The sequence below is a fragment of the Chlorocebus sabaeus genome, chromosome 22 (genome assembly GCF_047675955.1).
Source record: "Chlorocebus sabaeus isolate Y175 chromosome 22, mChlSab1.0.hap1, whole genome shotgun sequence".
Lineage (NCBI taxonomy): Eukaryota > Metazoa > Chordata > Mammalia > Primates > Cercopithecidae > Chlorocebus > Chlorocebus sabaeus.
The window spans coordinates 100,688,295-100,714,644 of record NC_132925.1 but is presented as its reverse complement, the minus strand read 5'-3'; the positions used below and the strand labels follow the sequence as shown (position 1 = coordinate 100,714,644).

Genomic DNA, 26,350 nt, shown 5'->3' with positions numbered 1-26,350 from the left:
TATCCTACAGCTCAAGGTCATTGCCAAGGTCTGAATTTTTACAAAAAAAAATTGCAACTTCAGGCATAAATGGGTTAATTTTTCAGAGTGTAAAGGAGCCTTGAGACCATTTTGGATTAAGAGCTGCTGTCCTGGGCCCGTGTCTTCATGTCCCCTTGTGACTTTGACAACCTGCCTGTGCTGGTGTCCCTGAGGCTCGTGGGTGGCCTGCTCTCTGACTCCCGTAGCCCCCCTCAGCTGGTGAACTATTTCTTACCTTTCATTCTCAATTTGGTGGTCTTTTCTTCCAAGGAGCCTTCTTAAAACTCAAGTTAGGGTGAGAGCTTCTCCCCACTTCCCTCCTGGCTGGTGGGCAGACCTGGTGATCCCTCCAATTTGCAACACACATCAAAAAGTCCATTGTTCTCAATCCTTGGGTCCTGTGCATGGGTGATGAGTGATTGAATACGGTGTTAAACAATGCCTGCAGGGGTGTCTTTTTTTTTTTTTTTTTTTTTGTTACCATTAGAACAGTTTTATTTGCAAAGTATTACAGGCATATGCACCAGAATGTGATCAATTGGCTATATTGTAAGTAATGTAGTATGTGTGTATTATTTTAAATGTATATATTCTTATTTATTTCACGTTTCAAGACAGACAATGAGAGGATATTCCCCCAGCACCTTCAAAATAGACTTCTTCCCGACCACACATACTCAGTGGTCTCCAGGGGTGACCCACTGTGCATCCCGGAGCTTACGTGGGAGCAGCTTAAGCAATTTCATGCCACTCACTATCACCCAAGCAATGCTAGGTAATATTTTGTTGGAAAAGTTTGATAGTGGATTGTGGAAAGTTAACTTGTTTGTGTTCTTCCAATTTCATGACATGGTGTCTCTCACATTTAGCAATGCTTAGCTTCGAGCCTCTCCTTGGCATGGAGAAGTGCTCTTCCGATAGTGGATGCAGTCACAGAACCTTAATCACATCCTCACTTTCTGATATATCGCTTGTTTCTTATGTCACTAGTATAAGGTCATTATAGTAATAATATAGTTATACATATATAAAACACTAATAATTTACATATAAATGCTAATGTAAAAACATATTTGCAAGGTTAGTTTATATAAAAACAATTATGAAAACTTTCAAGTATACAGAAAAGTAGACTAGGATAATGAGCCCCTAAACACTTATCACATAATAGATATCCTTTTCCTTGTGAAGTTTTTGGAAGTAAATTATAAATGTCATCATTTACCCCTAAATATTTGAATTTGTGACCTGAAAATATGAGGATTTTTTCTTACATGAGTTAATGCCATTTTCAGTTTTAATAGAATAAAACATACTTTCATAAAACCGCCTATTTCTTATTCCATATTCACATTTTCTAGTTGGCCCCAAAGTGTTTGCTGCATAGGGTCCCACAGATCACACCTGGTCAGCCCAGGTCTCTCCTGGGCACCCTCTCGGGGACGGCAGAGGAGTGTGCAGGCCGGGTTTCCTCCGGGCGCTCTCACTTTCCAGGTGTCCTGGCTGCTCCTGTGTGGTGTTGGGTGCCATGTTCCTGTGTTTCCTGAGAACTGGAACTTAGATCCAAAGCCTTAGTTTGAGTCAGGCTGCGCCTTTTTAAGCAGAGTCCCTCGTGGGGAGTTCTGCATTGATGGCCACATCCTACCATCGTGTGAGGCCTGCTTGCCTCCACCGGGGTGTCTCACACCAGCAGGGTGCATGCTGAGAGTCGGCCACCGTCTTGTGAAGATCTGCTTTCTCCCTTCAGTCACAGACCATCTGGTGCACTTGAGTTTCTGGTGTCCTGTGATAATTCCTCATCAACCTATTAATGGTTTTCATATTCATTGAGGATTATTGCCTGAATCATTTATTAGAGTTTGTGAAGTTTTCAAATTCTGTAATTCTTCATTCGTTTGCTGGACTTCTTCAAAGAAGAGCTCCACATCAGCTGGGGCTCTTGGGTTATCTTGAAATATGGTTCTGTGGAAAAGGCAGGGGCGGCTGCTCTCCCTGGGAAGTCCAGTTTGAGGAGGAGGGGTGGTGCAGGAACTAACTCTAATGTTGACAGAAGAAGCTGTCTTTTTTTTTTTTAAAGACAGGGTCTGGTTCTGTCCCCCAGGCTGGACTACAACAGCATGGTCTTAGCTTACTGCAGCCTCAGCCTCCTGGGCCACCTCAGCCACCTGAGTAGCTGGGACTACAGATGTGCACCCCCATGCCCAGCTAGTGCTTATGTTTTTTTGTAGAGACAGAGTCTCGCCGTGGTGCCCAGGCTGGTCTCGATCTCCTGAGTTCAAACAGTCTGCCCACCTTGACCTCCCAAAGTGCTGGGATTACAGGTGTGAGCCACTGTGCCCAACATGGAGAAGAGAGTTCTTTCTTTTCTTCTTTTTTTCCCCCCAGTCGTCTTTGTTTTGTTTTTTAGTACCACTGTGACCTCACAAATATTTCTGTATATGTATATATTTGAGACCATGTGATCAGATGGAATTTATTTATTTTTATGCCCACATTTGCCACAGCTGTTGGCCCATTTTGCTCTCACTTCTTTGGTTTGTATGCCCCCATCCCCACCTCCCTAATGCAGGCACAGCCAGGCCCTCCTGCTCCAGAGGCTCAACTGTCTGTTTCCCAGGGAGCTCTGATTTCTGTGGCTAGTGGGGAAGGGCCTTTGGAGAGTAGCATCGGGACACTAGGGGTGGTGATTGCTCCTGGATTCTCTCAACCCCGAGAGTGTAAAATTTGTTTCTAAATTCTAGAATGAGAAATTTCTGAAGGTTCTTTAAGATACTAGTTCCCCAAACCTTAACCATAGCTCAGGCAACATAGTAAAGAAAAAGATAAATTCTGTCATTGTAACCTTTTTCTTCTGGTTGAATAAATGTGTTATCTTTATTAACATGTATAACCTTGAACTTGTTGCCAAAAATTGAGTTTTGTGAAATTGTCAGTTGGATTACTCTATTACTGTACCTAGGGTTATAAAGTATTTTAACAAATACCTCGTTTGGTTTTTGTCACATCTCTAGATGAAGTTTAAAATGAAAGATCAATTTCTGGCTAGGTGTGTTGGCTCATGCCTGCAAATTCAAGCACTTTGGGAGGCTAAGATGGGAGAATTGCTTGAGGCCAGGAGTTTGAGACCAGCAAGAGTAACAGTGAGAACCCATCTCTAAAACTTAAAAATTAGCCCACTGGGCATGGTAGCTCAAACCTGTAATTCTAGCACTTTGGGAGGCCGAGGTGGGGAGATCACCTGAGGTCAGGAGTTCAAGACCAGCCTAACCAACGTGGTGAAACCCTATCTCTACTAAAAGTACAAAAATTAGCTGGGTGTGGTGGCAGGCACCTGTAGTCCCAGCGACTCAGGAGGCTGAGGCAGGAGAATGCTGTGAACCCGGGAGGAGGAGCTTGCAGTGAGTGGAGATGGCGCCATCGCACTCCAGCCTGGGCGACAGAGCGAGACACTGTCTCAAAAAAAAAAAACTGGACATGATACACAAGGTGACCCCAGGAGACTCCTATGCAGAGTAGAAACACACCCCAGCACTAAACTCAGTCCCTGAAGTCCCTGGGGATTCTCCCCACCCCCCACCCCTGGGTCCACCTGTACCCACCTGGAAAGAACAGTGACACCGCCCCACAGCAGGAGCACCATCAGCGGCCGCGGCACCCCAGGTAGCTGGGCCACCCCCAGGGTTTCACAGGTGGAGAGGGAGCCTGGGAATGTGCATTTCTAGCAATTTCCAGGTGACGTGGCACCACACTTTTAAAAATACACAATACTAGGTCTTGAAAGGACTTCTATTCACTTGCACGTTGGTGGGATGGAGCCCTACATTGCAAAGGGCTTTTCTTCACGTGTCCTCCTTGAGCTCAGGGGCTGGCAGCACTTGGTGGGACCTAGTAGGGCGTCCCTTGCTGACTGCACACCCACAGCTAGAGCCCAGGCCCGGATTATTCTCACAGGAAGCCCGCAGAGCTCCTGACACCTCCCTGGAGGTATGAGAAAGCTGAGGCTCTGAGGGGGATAAACTGATTACTGGAAGGTAACGACCTTAGTGAAGTGGTGAAGCTACAGGGTAAACCCTAGTTTTATTTCCTTTTAACTTTCAAGACTTCCTGATTTCCTCTATTACAATACCTGTGCCTTAGAGTCACCAATGGGAACTTGAAGGAAAATAATGCCTGCTGAGGCCAGATGCTCATTTAATTGCCTGGGGGTGGAGCCTGTTTGGTTCCAAGCCCTCCCTCTGAACTTCTGAATGGTGAGGACTGCAAATCAGCTGCCTCCTGCTGGGCCCTGCAGGGTGAAACCTGATGAAGCCCCAGGAACATTCAGTGAGGGGTTAGGAGGGAGGAGAACACGGGTGGATGAAAAGCAAGAAGGAAATGCACCAGCATTCACTGGCAGGCTCTGTCACCCACAGGACAGGGATAAAGACGTGCATACCTGCAGTGCGGACTTTCACAGCCTGGCAATGAGGGCTTTCAGCCTCACAGGTAAATGTCACCTGTTTCACCACCTCCTTAGGGCTGTTCTAGGGCCCCGGCACACAGCCATTTGGGACAAAGGGCAGTTTCAGTGTCTTTCACTCCACGCTCAAGCTACAGATTGTCCTTCTAGCTCAGGTATCCTGGGGATAATCCATCTCGTTTTGTTTTGGTTTTGGTAGCCCAACCCAAGAATCAAATAACTTTCCTAAGGATTTCCAGGAGAAAACATCTTCCCACCAAAGAAGAACCTTACCATTTGGAAAAACACCTCCTCGTAATTTGCAAAAACCCCAGTTTTCTGGGAAGTGATAATCTTGTCATGAGAACCAAAGATAAAGTTGGAGATAATGAGGGAGTGGTTACATAGGAAATATGTGGTCATTACTCTGATCAATTAGTAAATCACTTTCTTCATATGATATACTTTTTAACAGCTTCTTACTAAACGACAGTGCAGGTAAGAGAGTCACAAGACAGCTTCTTCCTTGAGTCAGTCATCCCCGGCCCACACCAGGGCCTAGCAAGAATGACTTAGGTCACCTGGCTTATTTCCTGGCTACTTGGAGGAGATGGATTTCCCAGTTTACAAATCTCAGCTTCCTAGGATTCTATTCTGATAACATCTAAATTGTATTTTTTTTAAAAAAAAGGAATAGGCTGGACACGATGGCTCACGCCTGTAATCCCAGCGCTTTAGGAGGCCAAGGCAGGCAGATCACGAGGTCAGGAGATTGAGACCATCCTGGCTAACAGGGTGAAACTCCTCTCTGCTGAAAATACAAAGCAAACTGAGCCGGCCGTGGTGGCATGCGCCTGTAGTCCTAGCTACTTGGGAGGCTGAGGCAAGAGAATCGCTTGAATCCGGGAGGCGGAGGTTGCAGTGAGCCGAGATTGCGCCACTGCACTCCAGCCTGGGTAACAGAGCGAGATTCCCTCTCAAAAAAAAAAAAAAAAAAAAGAATAGATGAACTCTAGTGAAATAATCTAGGTCTATCCTTTTACCTCCTCCGTTGTCTGGAGTAATAAAGCTCCCTGCCTCGCCCTCTCTCACAGCACTGAACTGCTTTTCCTGAATTTTCCCACACTGCTGATCACTCACTTGTTAATTTCGATGCATACATTCTTTTTGAGAAAGTCAGTTTGCCAACTCCTCCCACTGGTTTGTCAGAAAATGAGCTTACACTGCGCTGATCTCACTCCTGCTGCCAAACCTCCTTCTAGGGGTCTCTCCTTTGATAATGCAGGGATTATGTAGGCATGGGGAGGTGGGATACCAAGGGGGGATTCTGTCGACGGTGCTGTTCCCCCTCCCCACCCCCGCCGGTTCAAAGTCATCGAGCCGGGGGGCCTCTCTGACTATCTGGACTGTGCAGACCACCGTGTCTTCCGGTAGGGTCAGGGGAGGTCTTGAGATAAATCTGTAGGGCTCAACCACCAGCCACTGTCCACCTCAGGTGCCCCAAGCGCCATCTCTGCCGGGCGCTATGTGGATGCATCGGTGACAAAATGGAAAGCCTCTGGTCCTGGCGGAGCTTGTTCCAATCAGGAGAGACCCGAAAGCAAGAAACACAGTGAACAAATGCATGATGCCCAGGGGTGGATGGCCGTAAGCACTGAGGAGAAAAATAGCAAGTGGGGTGGGGGGTGTTAAGAGGGTGGAGGATGGAGATGGGCTGCCATTGACAATCGGAGAGCCTGCAGACCTGCCTGAGAGTGACGTTTGGGGAAAGAAGGAAAGGGAAGAAGGTGAGGGAGGTTAGCTAAGTGGACATCTGGGAAAGAGCTCAGGCAGCAGAGGGGCTGGGATGGGGGAGCGCTGGCAGCCTGCTGCATTCCAGGGTCCTCTGTGTGGCTGGGACGGTGTCGGCCCTCCCCTGCCCATCCCTCAGGGCCTTCGCAGAAACACTCACACGGGGACCTTCTATGTACAGGCAACACACGCCACCCATTGCCGTGACCACACTGTCCCTCAGAGGAGCCGCTGGCCACGTGTGTCCCGTCCACATGGAGATGTACTTGAAGATTCTTTACACACTGGGTTTCAAAGACTTAGTATGGAAAACAGTGTAAAATATTAACACAATAACTGATTGTTATCAAAATAGTGGGCTGAATAGAAAATATAGTTTGTTTATTTATAGATAGGGTCTCACTTTATTTATTTATTTATTTATTTATAGATAGGGTCTCACTCTGTTGCCCAGGCTGGAGTGAACCGGTGCAGTCATAGCTCACTGAAGCCTCCAACTCCTGGGCTCAGGCAATCCTCCCACCTCAATGTCCCACGGGGCTGGGACTGTAGGTGTGCACCGCCACATCCAACTAATTGTTTTGTATTTTTTGTAGAGACTGGGTCTCGCCATGCTGCCCAGGCTGGCCTCAAACTCCTGGGCTCAAGTGATCCCCCTGCCTTGGGCTCCCAAAGTGCTGGGATTACAGGCGTGAGTCATGGCACCCAGCGTCCCCCCCTCCGGACCTGCCTTTCTTTAATGTGGCAACTAGATCATTTAAAATTGCATATATAACACAGGCCACCCATGCAAGCCTCAATCCTGGGAGATGCTCCCGTTGGAGAAACCTTCAAGAAGCGGATCTGCTTGGATTTGCAAACGGCCCCTCTGGCCCCAGGGGGATCTGCTGTGCAGAGCTGCTCTGGACTCAGCTCTTCAATACTGCCCTTGAGTGTACTGGGCACCTCCTGACTTTCGACCAGCACAAAGCTCCTTATTAAACGCTGACAAAAATTCCTTCCATTCTAGGTGCCATAATGGATTCATTAATCTCCTATTGATAGCTTTTTGCTGGTTTTCCCACTTTTTGCTATTCTAAGCACTGCTGCGAAGACTCTCCTTTTACCCCACCTGCCTGTGTCTGCTGCAGCTCACATGCTCCGCCTTCCAGCTGTCATAGCTGAGTCCCTGGGTCTCCTCGGCGGGGTGTGTCTGTGGGCACAGGGCTGCCCTGCCACATGCCCCACCCCATAACCTTCCATCTGTGGCCGCTCCTTGTGAGACCCTAAACTCACGACCTCCCCTCCTGTCCTCTCCTCTCCACAAAGCCACCCTTATCGGAGACAGTCAGTCTGCTTCCCAGTTCCCCCAAGGCAAATCCAAAGTCCTCCACTGGCCCACCCACCTCTACTGACTCCTCCCTCACCTTCCGGTCAGGTCAAAGGGCCCCAACCAGAGGCTCCCCGGGCCCTTTCATAAGACCGGAGCTTTTCTTCTCAGGTCCGGCTACAGGTACATTGTACCCGCACCTCACCGCAGGAGTGAGAGCCGCAGGGGCGGAGAGGGCTTGGTTCTTTTGCCTAAAGCCTGCCCTGACTCACCGAAGGCGGTCGTTAATGTGCGCAATGATTACAGAAACACAGAAATAAGGCTGGGGGTGGTGGCTCAAGCCTGTTATCCCAGCACTTTGGGAGGCCAAGGCAGGTGGATCGCTTGAGGTCAGGAGTTCGAGACCAACCTGACCAACATGGTGAAACCCCATCTCTACTAAAGATACAAAAAAAAAAAAAAAAATCAGGTGGGCATGGTGGCACATGTCTATAATCCCAACTACTTGGGAGGCTGGGACAGGAAAATCACTTGAACCCGGGAGGCAGAGGTTGCAGTGAGCCCAGATCAAGCCACTGCACTCCAGGCTGGGCAACAGAGCGAGACTCCATCTCAACGTCCCCCACCCGCCCCGCCACACACAGAAACAAAATCTTAATCGTAGTAAGACACAGCTGAAAAGATATGACGGAATGACTCCCCGAGGCTACTGGATGCCACTCCTTCAATCATTTTCCATTCAGAAAACTTCAGATCAGATCATTTACATATGTACGTTAAGACAAGGGGTCCTTAATGAATCTTCTCCGTCAAAATCCTGGTCAAAGTCAGAAAACAATCCCACCGGACTCCTGGGAGCATCTGATGTTGGAGAAACCTGGAGAAGTAGAGAAGCTGATCTGCAGGATTTGCAAACCGCGGCACTGCCCCCAGGGGGACCCACAGCACCGGTGCCTCCCCGTGAGAGTCGGAGCCTCACTGAGACCCACACAGTCAGGATCTGCACCTCCAAAGGCTCCCCCAGGCGGCTCTGGGCACACGGAAGCTGGGATGACAGCAAATGGGCCCCGGGGTTGGGGGGGCCCAGCACAGTCCAGCCTTTTCTCTTTTGCCTCCTGAAGACTTTCACTGTGGATGTGTGTTAGGGAAGGGGGGAGTGAAGAAAGAGACAGGGAGAGAAGATAGAGACTGAGTGATGCCTCCATTCTGCAGAGAAAAACACCGAGGCCCTATCTCAGCACTCGAGACAGTGGGGCCACGGCGGGACTTATTAAGTCTCTGCCTCTCAGTGCTCTGATCTGCCATGTGTCTGGCTGCCTCTTCCATCCTGACAAACACAATGACTGTAATTCCAAAGTACTGGGAGTTGGGGGTGAAGATGCAGAGAACGGAGGAGTGGGGAGGGAAAAGGCAGCCTCTGGGCATCTACTCTCTAATAAACACGAACACAACACCAGAAAGGGCTTGTAGAAAAGAAACATAAAATGCAACCCAACTTCTGACACATGGCCCTCTGTTCCATATTCACCCGCACGTTCTTAACAGAAACGCAACTGTGAACATGCAATCTGGTATCCTGACATTTGCCCTGACCAGGTTGTTACCGCATCTTCATCTTTCTAATTTTAATTGCTTCTGACGGCCCATCCGATTGGTCGAGCTTATTTAAAGAGCCCTGATTCTCCCTGATAAAAGGTTGGAGTCCTGTATCAAAAGCTTTTAGTTTTCTGTAACCAAGGGGGAAAACATGCTTCTTTTGAAAGATGACAAAATGTCTAGCTTCGAAGGGTCATCCGAGTATGGCACACAAGGTGGTCTGCATTCATAGAAAATGATGCCATCATATAAATCTCCCACTGTGTGATGGGATGACACCATCACTCATCATCTGCCTCCCAGACCCAGTAAGTTTTGCAAAATTAATTACTGCACTTTACACTGAAAAGATCCCATCAAAGAATGTGTGTGCACAGGATGGTGAGGGGCGCCGGAGCTGTGTGAGGAGAAATGGCACTGTTCTCAGTTTCCTCTTCCATCCTACTGGTCTCTGAAGCATTGCTTCGGAGATTTTCAATTTTATCTTATAATTAAATAATATGAACTCTACTGGGGGAAGAAAAGCAGCCCATCACATTGGTATTAAGCCTTAATATCATTTTTGCCATCTTGACTCCTATCGCTATAAAAAGTCATTTTCTGTTCCCCTCACAAAACCACCCAAGGAATATTGCTTCAGACACCAAAGGTGCCCATGTGGGGCTCAAGCCTGGTGTCCAATAAATATGTGTGTCATTGACCTAATGCATGTCCAGTCAATTGAAACCTCACACTTCTGACTTCGGTTTTGAGGTTGTAATCTTGAAGTCTTAACAGTTTATACGCATTGACCTGAGGATATTGGAAACTTTTGATTAGAGAGGGTTGAATTCCTCTAAAGGACTTCATGAATGAAGAAGACAGCTAGAACCCCTGGTTTCCTGCTCCTCAGTGGAGATTCCAGGCGGGAGGCAGGCAGCAAACGCTTGCGTTCCTGTCAAGCGCCAGGCGTGGTGCTGGGCGCGGGATGGACACCAGTGAAGACACAGTTACACGCAGCCCTGAACATCCCTGCAGCAGCCACAGGGCCTGGCCACACCAGGGAGCTCTGTGAACTCAGGGAAGCCGGTACACCTCGGGCATCCCTTGCTCATGTGTAAAGTGGGGATAAGTCAGTGCCCAGGATCACTGAGGGCCTGCCACATAACAGAGTCACTAAACGCTAGCTATCCTCACTAGGATTGGAAAGGTTGAAGCTTACTACATTTCTGTGAACTTTCTATAAATACTGTATTGATGTTCACGTCACCACAGGCAAAAAGGACGCCGCTTTCGCATCCAGCCCACCCTAAGAATGCCCCTGGACTTCCCAGTACACTCAGCTCCACCAGGCACCAGGCCCTGCAGAAGCCACAACCTGTGACGAAGACAATGAGTCACTCTTGGTGTGTGGCACAGCGTGATGTGGCGGTGGGTACTTAGTCATGGTCAGTCCGCGATCCAGAGCTGTGGAACTTATTTTAGGTTGGGTGAAAATCAATTTAAGTTTCCAGATATGTCTTGGGACAACAGAAGATACCCAAAGACGCAGGGAAAAAAAAATAAAAAACAAAAACCCACAGCCTGAGACAGAAGATACCCAAAGAAGAAGGGAAAAAAAACAAAAACAAACAAACAAAAAAAACCCAGCCTGAGAAATACTTTCTTCATTCAAGGCTTGGGGAGTCAGGAATACAGGAAAGAGATTTTCAATTTTATATTATAATTAAATAATATGAACTCTACTGGGAGAAGAAAAGCAGCCCATCGCGTTGGTATTAAGCCTTAATATCATTTTTGCCACCTTGACTCCTATCGCTATAAAAAGTTATTTTCTGTTCCCCTTACAAAACCACCCAAAGAATATCTGTGTAATTTTGAGCAAGTTGGGTTTTGCTCACTTTTGAGCATTAACTAGAATAAGGAGCTTCACCAAGAAAGGCCCCTGAAAAGCATGGTGGAGGCCTGACATGACGGCTCAGGTCTGTAATTCCAGCTCTTTGGGAGGCCAAGGCAGGAGGCTCACTAGAGGAGGCCAGGAGTTCAAGACCAGTCTCAGCAGCATAGTGAGATCCTGTCTCTACAAATAATAATAACAATTAGCCGGTCATGATGCTGCATTCCTGTCTTCCCTGCTACTCAGAAGGCTGAGGCAGGAGGATCACTTGAGCCCAGGAGTTTGAGGCTGCAGTGAGCTGTAACGGCACCACTACACTCCAGCCTGGGTGACAGAGCCAGACATAAGTACTCTTCGTGGTCTAAGAGAGAGTACAATATTTGGAATTAGGATCTGTTTTGCTCCTACTACAATCGCGTATGCACCTCACTCCCTTACCTAAGTTATTTTTCTTTGTGTGTCCTTCTCCCCACTTCCAAAATGAGGGCATGCTTCTCTTGGGACCATGTATCTAGGCTTGGAGATAAGAATTGTAAAGCTCCTAGTATACAAAATATTTTCAACAAATGGTAGCTATGGTCATTTTAATATATTGAATTGTACCATAATTTCACATCTGACAGATAATTCCCCTGAAATTGATACTTGAATGTGAATGTGTTCTCTGACCTCCAGCTACAGGCAATAGTCTTCTATGTCAGGGAAAATCAAGTACTAATATAGAATCAGAATAAAATGGCAAAAAGAATGGGGGCACAACAGATAAATTCTCGAGGAATAACTTACTTACTTTAAGGATTTGTAAATCTGTGGCAGCTAAGACCAGGCCCTCTAAGCACATCTGGAGGTGAACTTCCTTAAAAGAAATGGGTCCAAATGCTCCAACAGGTTCAAGATCATACCTCGGAAGGGTAAAGCTCTTTACAGAGTCTACAAAAAAATTGTGACTTCAGCTCTGCCAGGGAAAGAAAGCCCAGGAGACCCGCCATGGCGGGCTTCCCCAGGGACAGCCCAGGTGTGACCCACGTGGGCTCAAGGCCACCGTATTTGATGCCATCTGCAGAGCTGAGAGCAGCTGTCTCCCATTAACCCGAGGCTGTACCAACCAAGCCACGTTCCCACATAATACTGGTTTCCAAAGTACCTTTTTCCCCAGAAGAGAAGAGGCGTGCACTTACTAACCTCCAATATGTGTAACTCCTCCCAGGTGGCAAAACCAGGGCAACAGAGAACACGGAGATTCTGCCAATGTATCCTAATTTCACGTACCTGTACACAAACTCCCAAGCATTTTAGCAAGCTTTTGGACATGGAGCTCAAAAGAATGACCCATAAATACTTTCCAATACATACAGCATCTTAATGTGTTTTTCTTTCTTTTTTATTTTTTGTAGACACAGAGTCTCATTATGTTGTCCAGGCTGCTCTGGAACTCCTGGGCTCAAGCGACCCTCCTGCCTCAGCCTCCGAAAGCACTGGGATGACAAGCATGAGCCACTGTGCAGGACCCACAGCACTTAAATTCCAAAATCACCTTGAAACCCTGACCTTCCACCTGCCCTGGTGGCTTCCAGAGGTCAGTTCCTCTTCCCGTACCAAAGGTTTCTTGTCTTTCGCGGCCCGGGTAAGGTCACTCCAGGTGCTCCCTCTGCTTTTGAAGGCCTGTGACTGAGAAGCCACTCTGGGTCCTATTAGGACCCCAAGGCGGCTCCGTTCGTACTCGCACATCCCCGGCCGGTTTAAGTCACGCTGGCCAGGCTATTTCCACTTCACTCTCCTAATTTCTCCAATCCCATCCTCTGCTGCATCACCTTTTCTTTCTCTGAGAACCCAACCCTGCAGGAGGAACGCTGATGCTGGGGTCCTTTAACTAGAACGCTAACGCCAGAGCACTTCCCCGGGCGCTGGGGGGCGGGCTGCGGGGCGGGGCCTGGCGCTGCCACCGGGGTGTCCCGCGGGGCGGGGGGCGCTGGGCCTAGGGAGGCTGCGCTGCTGGCTCGGGGAGCGCGCGGCGTACGGATATCAGGGCCGGGGCGCATGGAGACGACGGGCCGGGCATCACGTAGGCGCTCGCGGCACGCGGGGCGGCGCCAACAGCGCCCCAACATGCAGCACCCGTGCCGCCCCGCGCACTCAAGGGCGAAGGGAAGGTCACCGGGACCGAGGGCGGGGGCCCATTCCCGCTCCATCCTTGTGCAGTGCGCGGTCCCGAAACGGGAGGAAATCCGCCATCCGCGCCTTTCCACGCATCTGCGGCAGGAGGAACCGGGAAAATAAAAATCAAAACCCAGCTCCGGGCGCGTCGCGTCTCAAGCCCGCGCTATCACTAAGGCTCCCAGGTGGCGTTCGCCTGGGAAGCGCCGATCTACCCGCCAGGGGCTGCGCGGCCTGGGGCGCTCCACTGTCCGGGCACCGGCGCCCTCACGTGCACCCGGGGCCTGGGGCGCGCAGTCTCCACCACCTCCGGCTCTTCAATGTTAAATGTCCTCCTGGCGCGCCCGCGTCGTGGACCCAGACTCGGGCCCCTCCTGGACAGCCGCTTCCACATTGCAGGGCAGGGGAAACCCAGAGCCCGCGCTGCGGCGCCGCTGACGTCCCGGAGTCCCCGCTTCCTGGTCCTTCTCGTCCACGGAGGTCTGCGGGGAGGGCCTGGGACCCATTTTAGTTTTCGGTTTTCTCACGAGCCGAAAGGCAACAGCACATGCCAGCGCAGGAAACCCATTTTTAAAATCTCCCAGCGGAAACGCGAGGGGCTGCCGGACCGCCTCGGAGACGCCAGGCGGGAACCCAGAGCACTCCCTCCGCGTCCCGCATTGCAGCAGCCGGGACCCCGCCCAAGCCGCGCGGGGCACGAGGCGACAGGAGGCGCGCGGGGACCCGGCCGTTTCTTCCTCGACATGCTGGGGGGCGGCGTGGGGCGGAGTTGAAGGGCGGGGGGCCACTTAGGAAGTGATCGCGCTGTACCCACGCTTCGGAGGGGAAGCCTGGCCGGGTCCTACAGCTCAGAGGCAGAACGACTCCCGAGGGTCCTCCAGGCGACCCCCTCTGTCAGGCTCAATTTAAAACAAACCGGAGGGGGTGGAAAGCTCACTATCTTCCGGATGGAGGTTCCTACCGCCATGTCCCTTCCTCCTCCGCCCCACCCGGCAAGGATCCGGGGGCTGCCTTGCTGGCTCATGCCGCCCCGCAGGTACCCCTGCCGCTGCCGGGCACGGGCTTCTCCCCAGTTCTCCCCATCGCTTCCCCGCTCTTCTCCCTGGTTCTTCCCATCGCTTCTCCACCTTTCCCCGCGTCCTCCCATCGCTTCCCCCCTCTTCTGTCCCATCCCCCAAATCCCCTTCGCCTTGTTCTCCTCGGCTCCGTCCGTCCCTCCCTCGCCGCCGGGAGGGGTGTGCGCACCTTGAGCATCCTCGCCTCTGGTCAGCACGCCGACTGCCTTGCCGGCCCCGGAGAGGTGCTCCAGGAACTTCCGCAAGGAGCCCTTAGGGGCCTGGGAGTCGTCAGTGTCCATGGCGTGGAGGTCGAGGGGAGCCGCTAGTCCCGGTGCTCAGTAAGCAATGTGGACCCTGCCCGCGCGCGCGGGAGTCGGAACTGCTGCCCCGCCCGCGCCTCCGCCCCGCCCCGCCCCAGGGCCAATGGGCGGTGAAGGGCGGGGCCCGAGCGCACGGGAGGGGCTGCGGGAGCGGGCGTGTGGCTAGGTGCAGGGAAAGGGGCAGGTGCGGGCGGGGGGGCGGGAGTGGGCAGGAGCACCTACGCCGTGGTCGTCGTAGGTGGGGGCCGCGCTAGCGGTGAGGTGGGCCGCAGATGCGGGGATAGCGCCACAGGTAGGCGGGGTCCCTGCGGGTGGGGCCGCGTCTCTGGTGCTCGAGACTCGCGGGTGGGCTGGAAGGCTCTGGTTGGGGACCTCAGAGGTGCCCGGAGCGCCACAGGTGGGGGCAGGGGCAGCGTCCGGGGGAGGGGAGACCACAGGAGGGCGGGGGTCACATCGTTTGCGGGGCGCGCCAGGGTGGGGCGGGATAGAACGGGGAGCATCTCCCGGGCCGGGTGAGGGAGACCTTGAGTGGGCGCGAACGTCTGGGCGGGGGGAAGCCCTACACTTGCGGGGAGCGCCGATGGCGGGGCGGGGTGGAATTGGGGCGTGGAGACCCCACCTGGATGCGGAAGTTCGCAGCAGGCCCGGCCACTCCGGCTGTTGTTGGCGCAGAGCCCCGCTGCGCGCACAGCTTCTAGTTGCCGGCAGGATTCCTCCTGGGGCTGCGCTGGGAGCCTCCGGGCGCGGCTTCCTCAACCTTCGCCCCCAGGTATTCTCTGTAGTCTGAGGTCGGGAAGGACGAACGGAGAGTAGATCCTCCAGGTGGTGGGAAAAACTGAGCGCGGCGGGCTTAGCTATGACGAAGCTGCGATTTCCCGGGCCCACGGGGGCTGTGGCGTCCACTCGGTTCCTGCTAATCCCACTGTATTATAAGGTGGGGAGAGTCAGCTTGCATAGTGAAACCAAAGAGAGCTGCGAGATGGAGAGTGAGAGTGAGAAACCAAGAGAGTGAGACACACACACACACACAAACACACAGAGAGAGAGAGGAAAAGAGAGGGAGAGTGAGAGAGACAGAGAGAGAGACAGAAAAAGTCAGAGAAGCAGAGACACAGACAGACATAGAAAGATAGAGAAAGATGAGGGGAAGAGAGAAACAGAGACACACAGAGTCTTAAAAAGAGACACAGAGAGACAGAGCAACCAGGAGAGAGACACAGAGAGGGAGAAACAGAGACAATTTAAACCAAAAGAGAAAAACAGACCAGAAAAGAAAAACAACTAGTAGAGCTCGGAACTGCGAAGGTGGCATCATTCCGTTAGTCTCGGGTTTTGCTTCCTGGGTTTGTGACATGGTCAGAGTCCTTGTCTTTGATTTCCTAACACAAGTTGTTAAAGTTGGAAGTGAGTGTGAAATTGAGTTAGTCTAGCTTTATTCTTTCACGGATCTTCAGCAAGGTGGGTGCAGGCGTGGTCCCCGGGGGTCACTGTGGTGAACAGGCCGCCCTTGTGGGCAGCCAAGTTCGTCATCACTGGGACAGAGCCCAGGACACTTCCCCGGCTGGCCAGCCTTTTCCTAGAACCCCACACATTGCAAAGGATGGAGTCCAGATCTATACCATAAAGAAACGAGGGTGGTTACAGAAAGCACCACGATCTCAGCTCAGTGGCTCTGAGCACCCCAACGTTGGGTCACCTCAGTACAGGTTGGGGCAGCTCAGGCTGTGCCCAGCAGGGAGGCCGGCCCGATCAAGCTGCGGTCTCCACCCTGAGAGTGTGGGCTCCTTCCCCCAGCGCGGGTTAAAGCATTGTGTGTCCACCTGTGCAGTGGCTGGTCCCAGTGGCCCTGGAGGGCTGAAACCCTGGGTCCCGCCACTGGTCCAGGGCATCCGTTTCCCCTTCCTGCAGTTCCTGTGTCTGTGTGTCCAGGGGGCTCCGATCCCTGTCTTAGGACCATGGTTGAGGGGACAAGTTCACCCGCTTTGGAGCTGGCCCGGATCTTGGTTCTGTGGATCCTCGCTTGTGGCTCTGGAGCAGTTCTGTCCTCAGGAGATGGATCCTCACAGCCGCCTCTTGGGGCCATGAGGAGAATTAATAGGACGATCCCCGGGTAGCTGCTCAAAGCCCTGTGTGGGGCCAGCCCTGTGTCTCCACCAGTTCCTTTGCTCTGTGCTCCCCCCAACTGTCACATCGCCAGCCTTTATTTCCTTTTCCTTGGACCCAGACAGCGAATGCTCCGCTGGTCTTGGCAGCCCCTTCTCTAGTCTGTCCTCAAATCACTTCCTGACGGACAGCCCTGACTAGCCATCAACGTGACCAAAACCCCACAAAATAGAACCCAACTTTCCTATTAAGCTGTACAGAGCTGTCCCAGCCCCACTTCCCACAGGCTGGCCTCATTCGCCATGGGATCCATGGTTCTCACCTGGGGCTGGGGGTGCCCCTGGCATCTGGTGGGGAGTGTCAGGGATGTCCCTCCAGGCCCAGTACAGTCCCCCAGCTGGTGGCCGGCAGACAGCAGCACCCAACCTGATGTCCCTGTGGCTTCTGGTTCCACGAGGCTGGCTGTGCTTTGCTGCCTCTACATGCTCTCAGACGGGTGCCCTCTCTCCACCTTCACTGGTTAGCAGTGTTCCATTCATTAGTGCTCAAAGCACTGCCTCCCGGCAATGCAGCCCCTTCTCCTGGCCTGCCGTCTGCCTGTGCCCCGCGGTCTGTACCGTGTCCTCACGGACCGATCAGAGCGAGGCTACCAGGGATGGAGAGGTTCCTGCTTGTGTCTGCTTGTGTCTCTGTCCCGCCTTCTCTGGACCTGGCACCGTGGCCTTTGCCAACAGAGGTCTTGGGTTGATTGTCAGCGAAGCAGACAATCTATATGGCTCTAAATGGCTGTGAACATGCTTGATTGGGTTATTTTTTAAATAATTGTATATGTAAATAATTGAGTGTGACACAGGTGGATTTTTGGGCTAATGGTCTTGTTCTTCAGGGAGTAACCACAGGCCCATCCACAAGGACCATTTCCAGCTAATTTATGGAACGCTGTTCTACTTGGTTAATTTTCAACGTTATCTCAGCCTGAGAGGTAGGTCAGCATGTGACGAAGTTCACTGGTTTGAATCCTAATCTGCTCCTTAGGAGCTGCACCTTCCACGCCTTCGTTTCTTCCTTGGTTAGGTAGGGAAGGTATGAGCTACCTCAGAGTTGTGAGTGAAGCCTGCATCGAGTGACCGCATTAAAGTGACAAGGACTGCACCCGGAGTGTTGATATTTAAAGACCTTTAAACATCGCGATGCCGCATTTTGGTACCCAGGTAAAACAGCAAAGTTATTTCAGATGCAGACACAGACCCTCGGTGAGGTGGGGGGCTGATGGGAGGAGGTGGACCACCGACCCTGTAACGAGGGCGTGGTCTGTTCGAGGCTGAACGAAGTGCACATCATTGCATGTACCACGGAGGTCCCTCTCGTGAAGTCCTGGAAGGGTCCATGTGGCTGAGCCATGTGGTCTGTCCATGACGTCCAGCAGGAGCAGAGCTTTCGGGTGCAGCCTTGCTCTTGTGCGCACAGCCCTGAGGCTTAAAGCAGGCTTGGGGTTTCCTTACACCTCCTGGACATCTAATTTGCCTGGCAAACATGTTTTTCTTGGGTGTAAAGGTGAAGGAGTGGGTGATTCTGGTGAAAGTGTACTAATTACTGCACTTCTGGGTCAGTGGCGCTTGGTTGAAGACACTATCTGCGCTGGATGGACATCTCTGGGGTGGTGAGAACCGGTGGCTGGATGTCGCGGGGTTGCCAAGAAGATGCCAATTTTTTCCTTTTTCCTCAGTAACAACACCCTACTTTGTTTAGGGAAGCAGCACACCCAGCTGAAAATCCAGTTCTCTTGTACGGCAGAGCGGCTGGTGACACAGGTCCAGATGCTGGGATGCTGATGGGGGGTCCTGGAGTGGGAGGTGTCAGGAGGCTTTCCCAACCCACAGCAGCCCTGGGCCCTTGTCCGGCCTTCTTGCCTGGGGCATGACACCAGGAAGGAAAGCAGCTTCGGGGGCCCGAGGGCCAGAAGGCAGAGTCCTGGCGTGTGAGGCAGGCCTGGGCTAGGCTCCTCCAAGGATGTCACAGAGCTGCTGCCCATGAGGGGACCACCCACCTCTGAGCCCCACGCAGATTTTCCTCCGTAGCCGAGTGAAATCCTGGTATGGCGAGTGAGGCAGTCAGAGGCACCTTTTGTGGAAGGAGGACAAAGCTGGAGAGAAAGAGGTTTTCCTAAAGGCACAAGGCGCTGATTCTGCGTTAGGGATAATTCCTAGGAGTGTGGTTGCTGGTGGGTGGAAAACTGTAGCCAGAGAATAAGTGGGAGTGGCACTTGCTGGTATTTAACTGATTCGTTCACGAATGGTCCGAACAGTTCCAGAGAAAAGAACATTTCGGACACAGAATTTTTCATCCTGCTTGACAATCAGCCTGACCGTGGGCTGTTCCATCCTTCCTGGGCGCCAGTGAGAGGGTCTCAGGCCCTTTCGGCCCTGTGCTGGCATTTCCCCAGGGTGTGTGCCCCATCCCGAATAGGCTGGAATGCCTCTGGGTGCAGCTGAGCCTCTTGAAAAGGGAAGAGACATGTGATGTGCTCTGGCTGAACATGAAAATGAGGGAGGACAGGGAGAGGGGCCTGCAGGTGAGGAGGATGGTGAGCAACACTGGGGACAGAGGACGTAGGGTAACACCAGGGACAGGGGGATGGAGGGTAACGCCGGGGACAGGGGCATGGAGGGTAACGCCGGGGACAGGGGATGGAGGGTAACACCACTTCTCCAGGTGCCTTTGGGGGATGCTGCCGCCTCTCGCACCCCAGAGTGAAGTCAACAGGATTCTATCCCGAGGAGCCCCAGAGCCTGGCAGCTGGGATTGCAGCAGTATGAACCACTGTTCACTAGCTCTGTGAGTGATTAATCAAATGTTTCATCAGGTGCAGTTCTTCTGTTTCCCAGTTTTGACACAACATTTGGTGAAATTTCCAGGGACTCCTATGGTCGGCCTCGCGGTTTCACTCTGTCACTTTCTAATGCAGTATTCTTTGGGAGTCTTTTCAATTAAGCACCATCATTTAAAAATAAGTTTTATAATATGTAGTTTCAGGTTAATTCTTTACCTTTGTGTCTCAGGCAGTAGCTACCTACCTGTGAGTAGTCACAAAGGTTCACGCAGTTTCCTCTAGCCGTCCCTGGCTCGCAGCTCAGCAGGTCCCTTCAGATGAGTCAGCCAGCTGTGTACCTGCATGTTCAGGATACTTGTCAGGGGCCTTCCTCAGAGCAAGACCGACGCTCACCTCATCCTTGGGACTTTGGAGCCCGCCCTGGAGAGACTCCAGCCACGTCCAAAGGGGCCGTCCGGGTCCCACAGGTTGGTGGGAGTGACTTCTGAGCCACTCCAGACCACACTTTGTGTTCCTACACCCCACAAAGCCACTTAAAGTGCCATGTTCTGGTGCTGTGTGCCACACAAGCCTGCACGGGGATCTGAGCGGGCGCTGCCTTCCTCAGGCTATGCTTGAGTTTTGGGGCAACTGGAGCACTCGTGGCTGTGATTCTCGCCACTGTATGGGCTTCCCTAGAGGGTCTCACCTACAGCCTGAGGACCACATCAGCAGCCACCGAGGAGCCGCCAGGTACAGCTTTGGTCTCACTCAGTCCTTCTCGACTTTGGTGAGAGAGGAGACAGCAAAACTTCAGCTGGGAGCCCCAGGCCTTCTCTGCTTGGGGCCCTGGGACTGACATAGTACAGATCCTGCCATCCACGTGCTGGGGGCCCCGCCGTGCGGCTCCCTCCTCTGGTCAGGGGCTGCACCCTTGGGCTGTGCAGCTCCTGGTTCTCACACTCAGGGGCCCAGGGAGGGTGGTGGATGAAGAGAGAAGGAGAAGGGTGGCAGTTTGAGCCCAATTGTGTTGGCTTCGTCTTCCACCTCTTGTCCCTAAGTACATTGGCAAAGTTTTCCAGGTGAAAACTCAGAAGGGATTTTTAATGACTGGAATCTGTGAATTCCATGGAAGCCAAGTCTGTCCATCTCTTTCACCCACCTCATTTCTCCCCGTTGGGGCTGATTTTGACAGCATTCATAGGGGCAGGGACGGAAGGGATGGGGGCCAGCCATCGGCCCTGTGTCCCTCCTCTCCTCCCCTCAGCGCCACAGCATTTCGGTGTCATCCCCTTCCGTGCACGCGTCCTCATGAAAACCAAGTGCGGCTGGAGGGAGATGCCTGCGCCCACTCCCGTGACCTTCCCGGCCAGCCTGGCTGCAGCGGCCTCTCGGCAGGCATCTTTCTGGTGCTGCCTCCGTGCCCCTCCCATCACCTGACGCTCGTGTTCCTGAATCTTCACGCATGTGCTCTGTGCAGCCACCTCACAGGCTCCCTGGGAACGGAGACAGTGTCTCACGCTGGTCAGAATGCTCTTCTCTGTCCACTGAATAGTCCAACACAGAATCATTCCTCTGTGATTATTTATGCTTTGTTATGTAGAACTGGAATTAAAAAAAAGTGAATTTAGACATTACAGCCATCAGGTTGAAGCTTAGTAATTGCATTAGGGAATTAAATGGAAGCATTTGAGCTTCTCGAGTTCTAATTCCACATCTTCGTATCCCCATCACCCCATACCCAGTGTCTAACAGAGCTCTTGGTCTAGGAGTTTCTTGATAAATGCTTATTGAATTGAACTGGACTGAGCTTAACATTCCCACCCAGAGTTAGAAGCCAGTCCCTGAACAAATTGCATTTAGAATATGAGTTTGACGTTACTGTGGTAAGGGGTATCCTACACGTCATAATTCCTAGTCAATATCGGGTATTTAGTCAAATAGACTCAAGTATAGAGAAGCATAGGCCTATCTGGCAAAAGGGCAAGGCACGGTGCTTTAGGTCCAGGTCCCCAATATCAACTATGAAAATAAAACGTCAACTCCAATGACAGCCCTGTCCTCAGCTGGTCACTGTTTACACTAACAATTATAAACAGCTTGAACTTGCTGTCCTGAGAGGCAACACACCCTCCATTCTCTCTGCAGTGTAGCTGCCTTGGTGGATGGAACATGCCGCTCCTCCCCTCTCCCTATCCCTTCCTCTCCCCTCCTCTCTCCCTCCCTCTCCCCTCCTCTCTCCCTCCTTCCCCCCTCCTTCTTCCTATCTTCTCTCACCTTTCTCTCCCCACCTTCTCTCCTGGACAAGGAGCAGAAGAGAGGAGACCTCCGGAATCTTCTGCTTCATCCAAGCAGCTTGAGGGCAGCATCAACAGCTGCAATTTGGCTGCCGCAGCAGGTGCCTCAGGGCAGCCTTTCTAATGGGAATCCTGGAATCATGTCTTTCCTTAATGTGTCCTAAAGGCTGGAGGACATGAAGTGAAACAATGCTCCATGCTCAGTCCTGTGATTTTGTGTAATTATTGGACTTACTTTGAAATTAAACTAAATGATACCCAAGGTAGAGCATGAAAAAAAAGAAAAAACAGGCTATGGTGTTTGAAAAACAAACAAAACCGTTTGGTTTGTTGGTTTGTTCTTAGACCTTCACAGGCTCCTAGGTCACACGTTTCAGTTTCTTAGCAAGTGACATTCTCTGCAGAAGCTGTGTCAGTCTCTTGTTTGATGATGTCAGCCACAGCAGAAAGAAGCACTCCGTAGGCCCCGTGCTCAGCACCTTGGCATGAGCTCCTGTCATCTTCTGTTCATGCTCATCACAGCTCTGTGCAGTAGGCATCCTCCTGATCCCTGTGGGAGGATGGAGGATGGAGGCGGAAGGGTGAGTGACGGCAGGATCACATGAGGGGTCTCTCCCGAGGTAGGGAGGGGAACCAGCCCAGGACCTTATTGCCCATCGCATCCTTCTTCCTCCTCCTCTGCCTCTCTGTGACTGTTTGACTCAGGCTGCAGGGACAGACATGAGTATGTGCAGAGCCTGTGTGCACCCCTGGGAATGTGTGCTCATATTGGCAGGGAGGGATGTGAGTGTGTACAGAGCGTGTGTGCACACCTTGGCGGTGTATGCTGGCGTTGGCAGGGACAGATGTGAGCGCGTATGGAATGTGTGTGCACACCTTGGGGATGTGTGCTGGCATTGGCAGGGACAGATGTGTACAGAGCGTGTGTGCACACCTCGGGGTGTGTGCTGTTGTTGGCATGAACAGACGTGAGCGTGTACAGAGCGTGTGTGCACACCTGGGGGTGTGTGCTGGTGTTGATAGGGACAGATGTGTACAGAACGTGTGTGCGCACCTGGGGGTGTGTGCTTATGTTGTTTTGTAACCGGCAAATACGTGGCCCCTTGCGTCCGGCGGCCCTGCGCCCATGCTGAGTCCCTCAGTGGCCCTCGGGTTGGGGTCTCCATCTGCCCAGACAGCACTCGAGTGGCTTGAGGTTTCAGATTCTTCCTCTACGGATACTTGAGCCTCCTCAGGACCAAACATCAGAACCAGCCAACTGCAAACTACAAGAAGTTCAAATGCATCTTCAGTAGGAAAAACAAAAGCAATTGGAAAAATTTTCCAACGTGACCCCGTGGTTAAGCCGTTAGATACTCCAGCCAACAGATTGAGTCACTTTAAAATTCACAGCAATTAAAATGGTTGTGAGAGTTGCAGAGCTTTACCGCTAAACCTTGAAATAATTGAAGCATTCTGCTCCACTTGCTTACAAACTAGGGTTGGGGATAACTTTCAGTCCAAAGTAGTAACCTTGTAAATCCAGCTTAGATGCGAGGCTCCCACTGACACAGGAAGAGACAGTGGCCCTTGATTATTCTCCTGTTTTCAGATACTTTCTCATTTTTTTTTTTTTTTTTTTTTTTTTTTTTTTTTTTTTTTTTTGTATCCTGATCATCACTTCTGCTTTTCCAATTCAAACTAAAGGGAGTTTAGTTCTGTTTTGGAGAAGCTGTGGTTAGTGGTTTCTTTTCATGGCTTGCTTAATCTCTTATGTCTGGCGCTTACATTTACCCAAATAGATTTTTCTTTAGTACGGCGGTGCCATAGCCCAGGGCTTCTCCCTCCATATCTGCTCCCCAGGAGGCCCCCTAGGAATGGGCGCTGGAGATCCAGCCCCTTTCCGTGTGCCGTTTTCTTTGAGTCCAAGTTAGGTTTGGCTCAGAGAAGAAACCAGGCCTCCGGGTTAGGTGCCTCTGACTGCTTGCTTGTGAAATGTTTAATGATAAGGTGCCTTCCAAACTTATTTTACACATTGATAGTTGTAGCCTGAAGTATCACTGCAGTCATAAGAACAAGAAACACTCCCATCAAGTAGATAGGCAGAAAAAAGCCATAAAAGTTTAATAAAGCGCAAATAAAATGGTGTAAGAATGTACAGTGGGAAATGCTCTCAGTCCAGCCAGATTGGCTGTGGCGTCCTCCTGTAAATACATTTAGCCACATGTGGCCCTGATCCCAATCACTACTGTGAATTGCGATCCAGAGTGTTCTTAGGGGTCGATGCCTGGACTGTGCCAGCAGATGAGTCTGATTTGGCGTCACGGTGGTGATGTGCTTAACACGGCCAGCTGAACTGAGGGGTGGCCACCCGTGCACTCGCCACGTGCAGCCATTATTCTTGTGATGGAGTTGCACGGGGCGCAGCTTGTCCACCTGGGCTACTTAAAGTACCGGGAACCCAACCACGGGTGGGTGCCTCCCGACATGAGAGCTGTCTTTTTTATCCAGGGCCCTCTGGCGCTGCAGACTCTGAGTCCACGGGGAGGCACCGGAGGGCTCTGCTGGGCCATGGAGGTCCCCGAGCAGGTGATCACTCATTGCTTGTGGAATGATCCATGGCTTGTGAGTTTATTCCCCGGGTCTGTGTGGGTGAGATTAACCAGTTCACAGCTGGGCACTTACCCCTTACACAGGTGACACTAGTTAAAGTGGAATCTATATTAGCTCACACAGGAGTGTGTGAGGAACTGGGAGGGTGGGGAGGTTTGGCCCTAGCACTAGAGCCTGGGCTCCTGACATTCTGCGTCTTCCTGTTGGGGGGCCGTCAGAGCCGCTGTGGGTCCTGAAGACAGTGGGTGCCATATGGACCAGGGATGCAGAAGCCTCTAGAGGCTGTGGGGGGCAAGGAGACGGTCGCTTCCCCTAGAGCCAGCCCTGCCGACATTTCGACGTTAGCTGGTGGGACCTGTTTTGGACTCCAGCTTCCAGAAATGTGAGAAAATAAGTCAGTGTTTAGGGCGCTAAATTTGGGGTGATTTAGTGGAGAAATAGAAAACTAGCCCACAAAGGTGCACGCATTGAAATGTGCTCTGTCCAGGTGTTCACAGTGGTGTGAGGGGGATGGCATCAGGGTTCTGGGAACTGTGCAGTTTTACTGAAGGAAGGGGGCTTGCCACGCCTTTCCTCATATTACTGAAGGTATGTATGCCTGCCACACCGACCAGGAGACAGGGACTAGAATTCTGACTTTATTTCTTATGGGAACCAAGCCACAGTCAGAACACAGTGAGGGCTGAAATGAGCTTCCTACAGCCTGAACTGGGAAGAGGAATCTCAAGTAGCTTGTTTTTTTCTACACAGACCTGTCCTTTCAAGTTTTGTTAAGTTCTGGAAAAAGGGAGAAGCCAGGCACACCTCGGTGAGGGACAGTGTTTCTGGAGGTGGCACGGCTTCAGCCTTAATGTGGCCATGTGGTTGGGAGGCTCAGAAACTACCCTCCAAGGGCACTCATCTGTTCCTTATTGCACTAATACCTCATTTACAGAAATCCACAGAAATTACAGTGTGGGAGGCTTCTGGTTTGGATGGGTTTGTGTGGACCGAGGTCACGGGGTGTTGTCCCAAGTGCTTATCCTGATCTGGCAGAGGTTCTGTTCCCAAATAATTATTCTACAGTTTCAGAGCCTATATCTGAGTGATAGTCTTTTAACTTTGTTGCATAAAAGTAAACAAAGTATGTCTTGAGGGTCTAAAAACCTATTTAGTAGTCATGGCTTTAAACTCATACATGGGGCTTTGGGATGGAGTGAAAACCACCGTCACCTGCGTGGACGCTGCGTGGTATTTTTAGCGTGGTGGCCTGCTCATGTCTTGAGCTCCATCTGCAGTGTGAGCAACAGCTGTGCATTTGAGAAATGTAGGCAGGTCAGCTTGCTCCTCCAGGGCCTGCGGGCATCCGGGTGAGGGGCCTGGGATGAGGCCACATCAGTAGGAAGGAGCTTGGTTGTGTCAGCAGATATGTCTGCCTCTACAGGCCTGAAAGCCAGCCAGAACCCAGTTTTCCTTTGGTCATCTAATGCCAGAAAAAAACCTGTTTCTTGGAGATTCTCGTAATTTATATTAATGAACCATTTGACCATAAATAAAATGTTATAAATGCATGAGGCTTTACAATTTGGCAGATGTGTAACTCACATGTCATTATATCTAACTGTTAAAGATATTTGTTTCACTTGAAGGCTTTTAGCATTTTATGCGCAAACCAAATGCCAGTAGCATTTTGAAGGAGTATTTTGGAATTTTAAACACAGTGGGACAGTGCTGGGTCTCTGGGATGCTGGTGAGGTGGACGTGACCTCAAGCTCTTGGAGCTTGCAAGCAGGATTCCTAAATTGTCACACCTGCAGTGCTGGAAGTCAAAGTGGATTTCTGTAAATGAGGTATTAGTGCAATAAGGAACAGATGAGTGCCCTTGGAGGGCAGTTTCTGAGCCTCCCAGACACTCCAGGAGGAAGCGGGGGACGGGGGCAGTTACCCACCAGAACCTGGACGGTGGACCGTGTTTGCTTGTGGCCCTGCTTGGCAGGCCATTACGTG

General features: G+C 51.5%; 2 protein-coding genes across 16 annotated transcripts in view; one reads left to right on the top strand and one right to left on the bottom strand.

Moving 5' to 3' along the window:
• Positions 1 to 26,350, top strand: part of LOC140709874 (beta-defensin 109-like) — a 167,578-nt gene that overhangs the window by 6,059 nt on the left and 135,169 nt on the right. For 3 of the 13 annotated variants that reach the window (XR_012090672.1, XR_012090673.1, XM_073010332.1), the window contains exon 3: positions 12,426 to 12,607. Coding sequence is in view for 2 of the 13 variants with exons in the window: in XM_073010330.1 (XP_072866431.1) it covers positions 19,839 to 19,963; positions 20,104 to 20,228; positions 20,743 to 20,915 (423 nt within the window). In the remaining 11 variants the exon portion in view is untranslated. Of the gene's footprint in view, positions 1 to 4,433; positions 4,507 to 7,030; positions 7,254 to 10,409; positions 10,566 to 12,425; positions 12,608 to 14,579; positions 14,856 to 17,552; positions 17,653 to 17,744; positions 21,119 to 26,350 lie in introns of those variants that run through there. The other 10 variants (XR_012090670.1, XM_073010330.1, XR_012090669.1 and 7 more) reach the window with 10 other exon arrangements.
• On the bottom strand, positions 294 to 14,590 carry LOC140709873 (uncharacterized). Of its 3 annotated transcripts, none has more exons than XR_012090663.1 (2): positions 14,431 to 14,590; positions 294 to 419 (listed from the first exon to the last, which is right to left on the bottom strand). XR_012090663.1 is itself a non-coding variant. In XM_073010329.1 (2 exons), exons 1-2 carry the CDS (start codon positions 14,540 to 14,542, stop codon positions 13,007 to 13,009), a joined length of 387 nt encoding a protein of 128 aa, XP_072866430.1. In that variant the 5' UTR covers positions 14,543 to 14,590; the 3' UTR covers positions 12,391 to 13,006. The 3 variants fall into 3 exon arrangements, 2 of the variants coding, with proteins under 2 accessions (XP_072866430.1, XP_072866429.1); XM_073010329.1 differs by lacking the exon at positions 294 to 419 and adding an exon at positions 12,391 to 13,281; XM_073010328.1 differs by lacking the exons at positions 294 to 419; positions 14,431 to 14,590 and adding exons at positions 12,391 to 13,281; positions 13,401 to 14,278.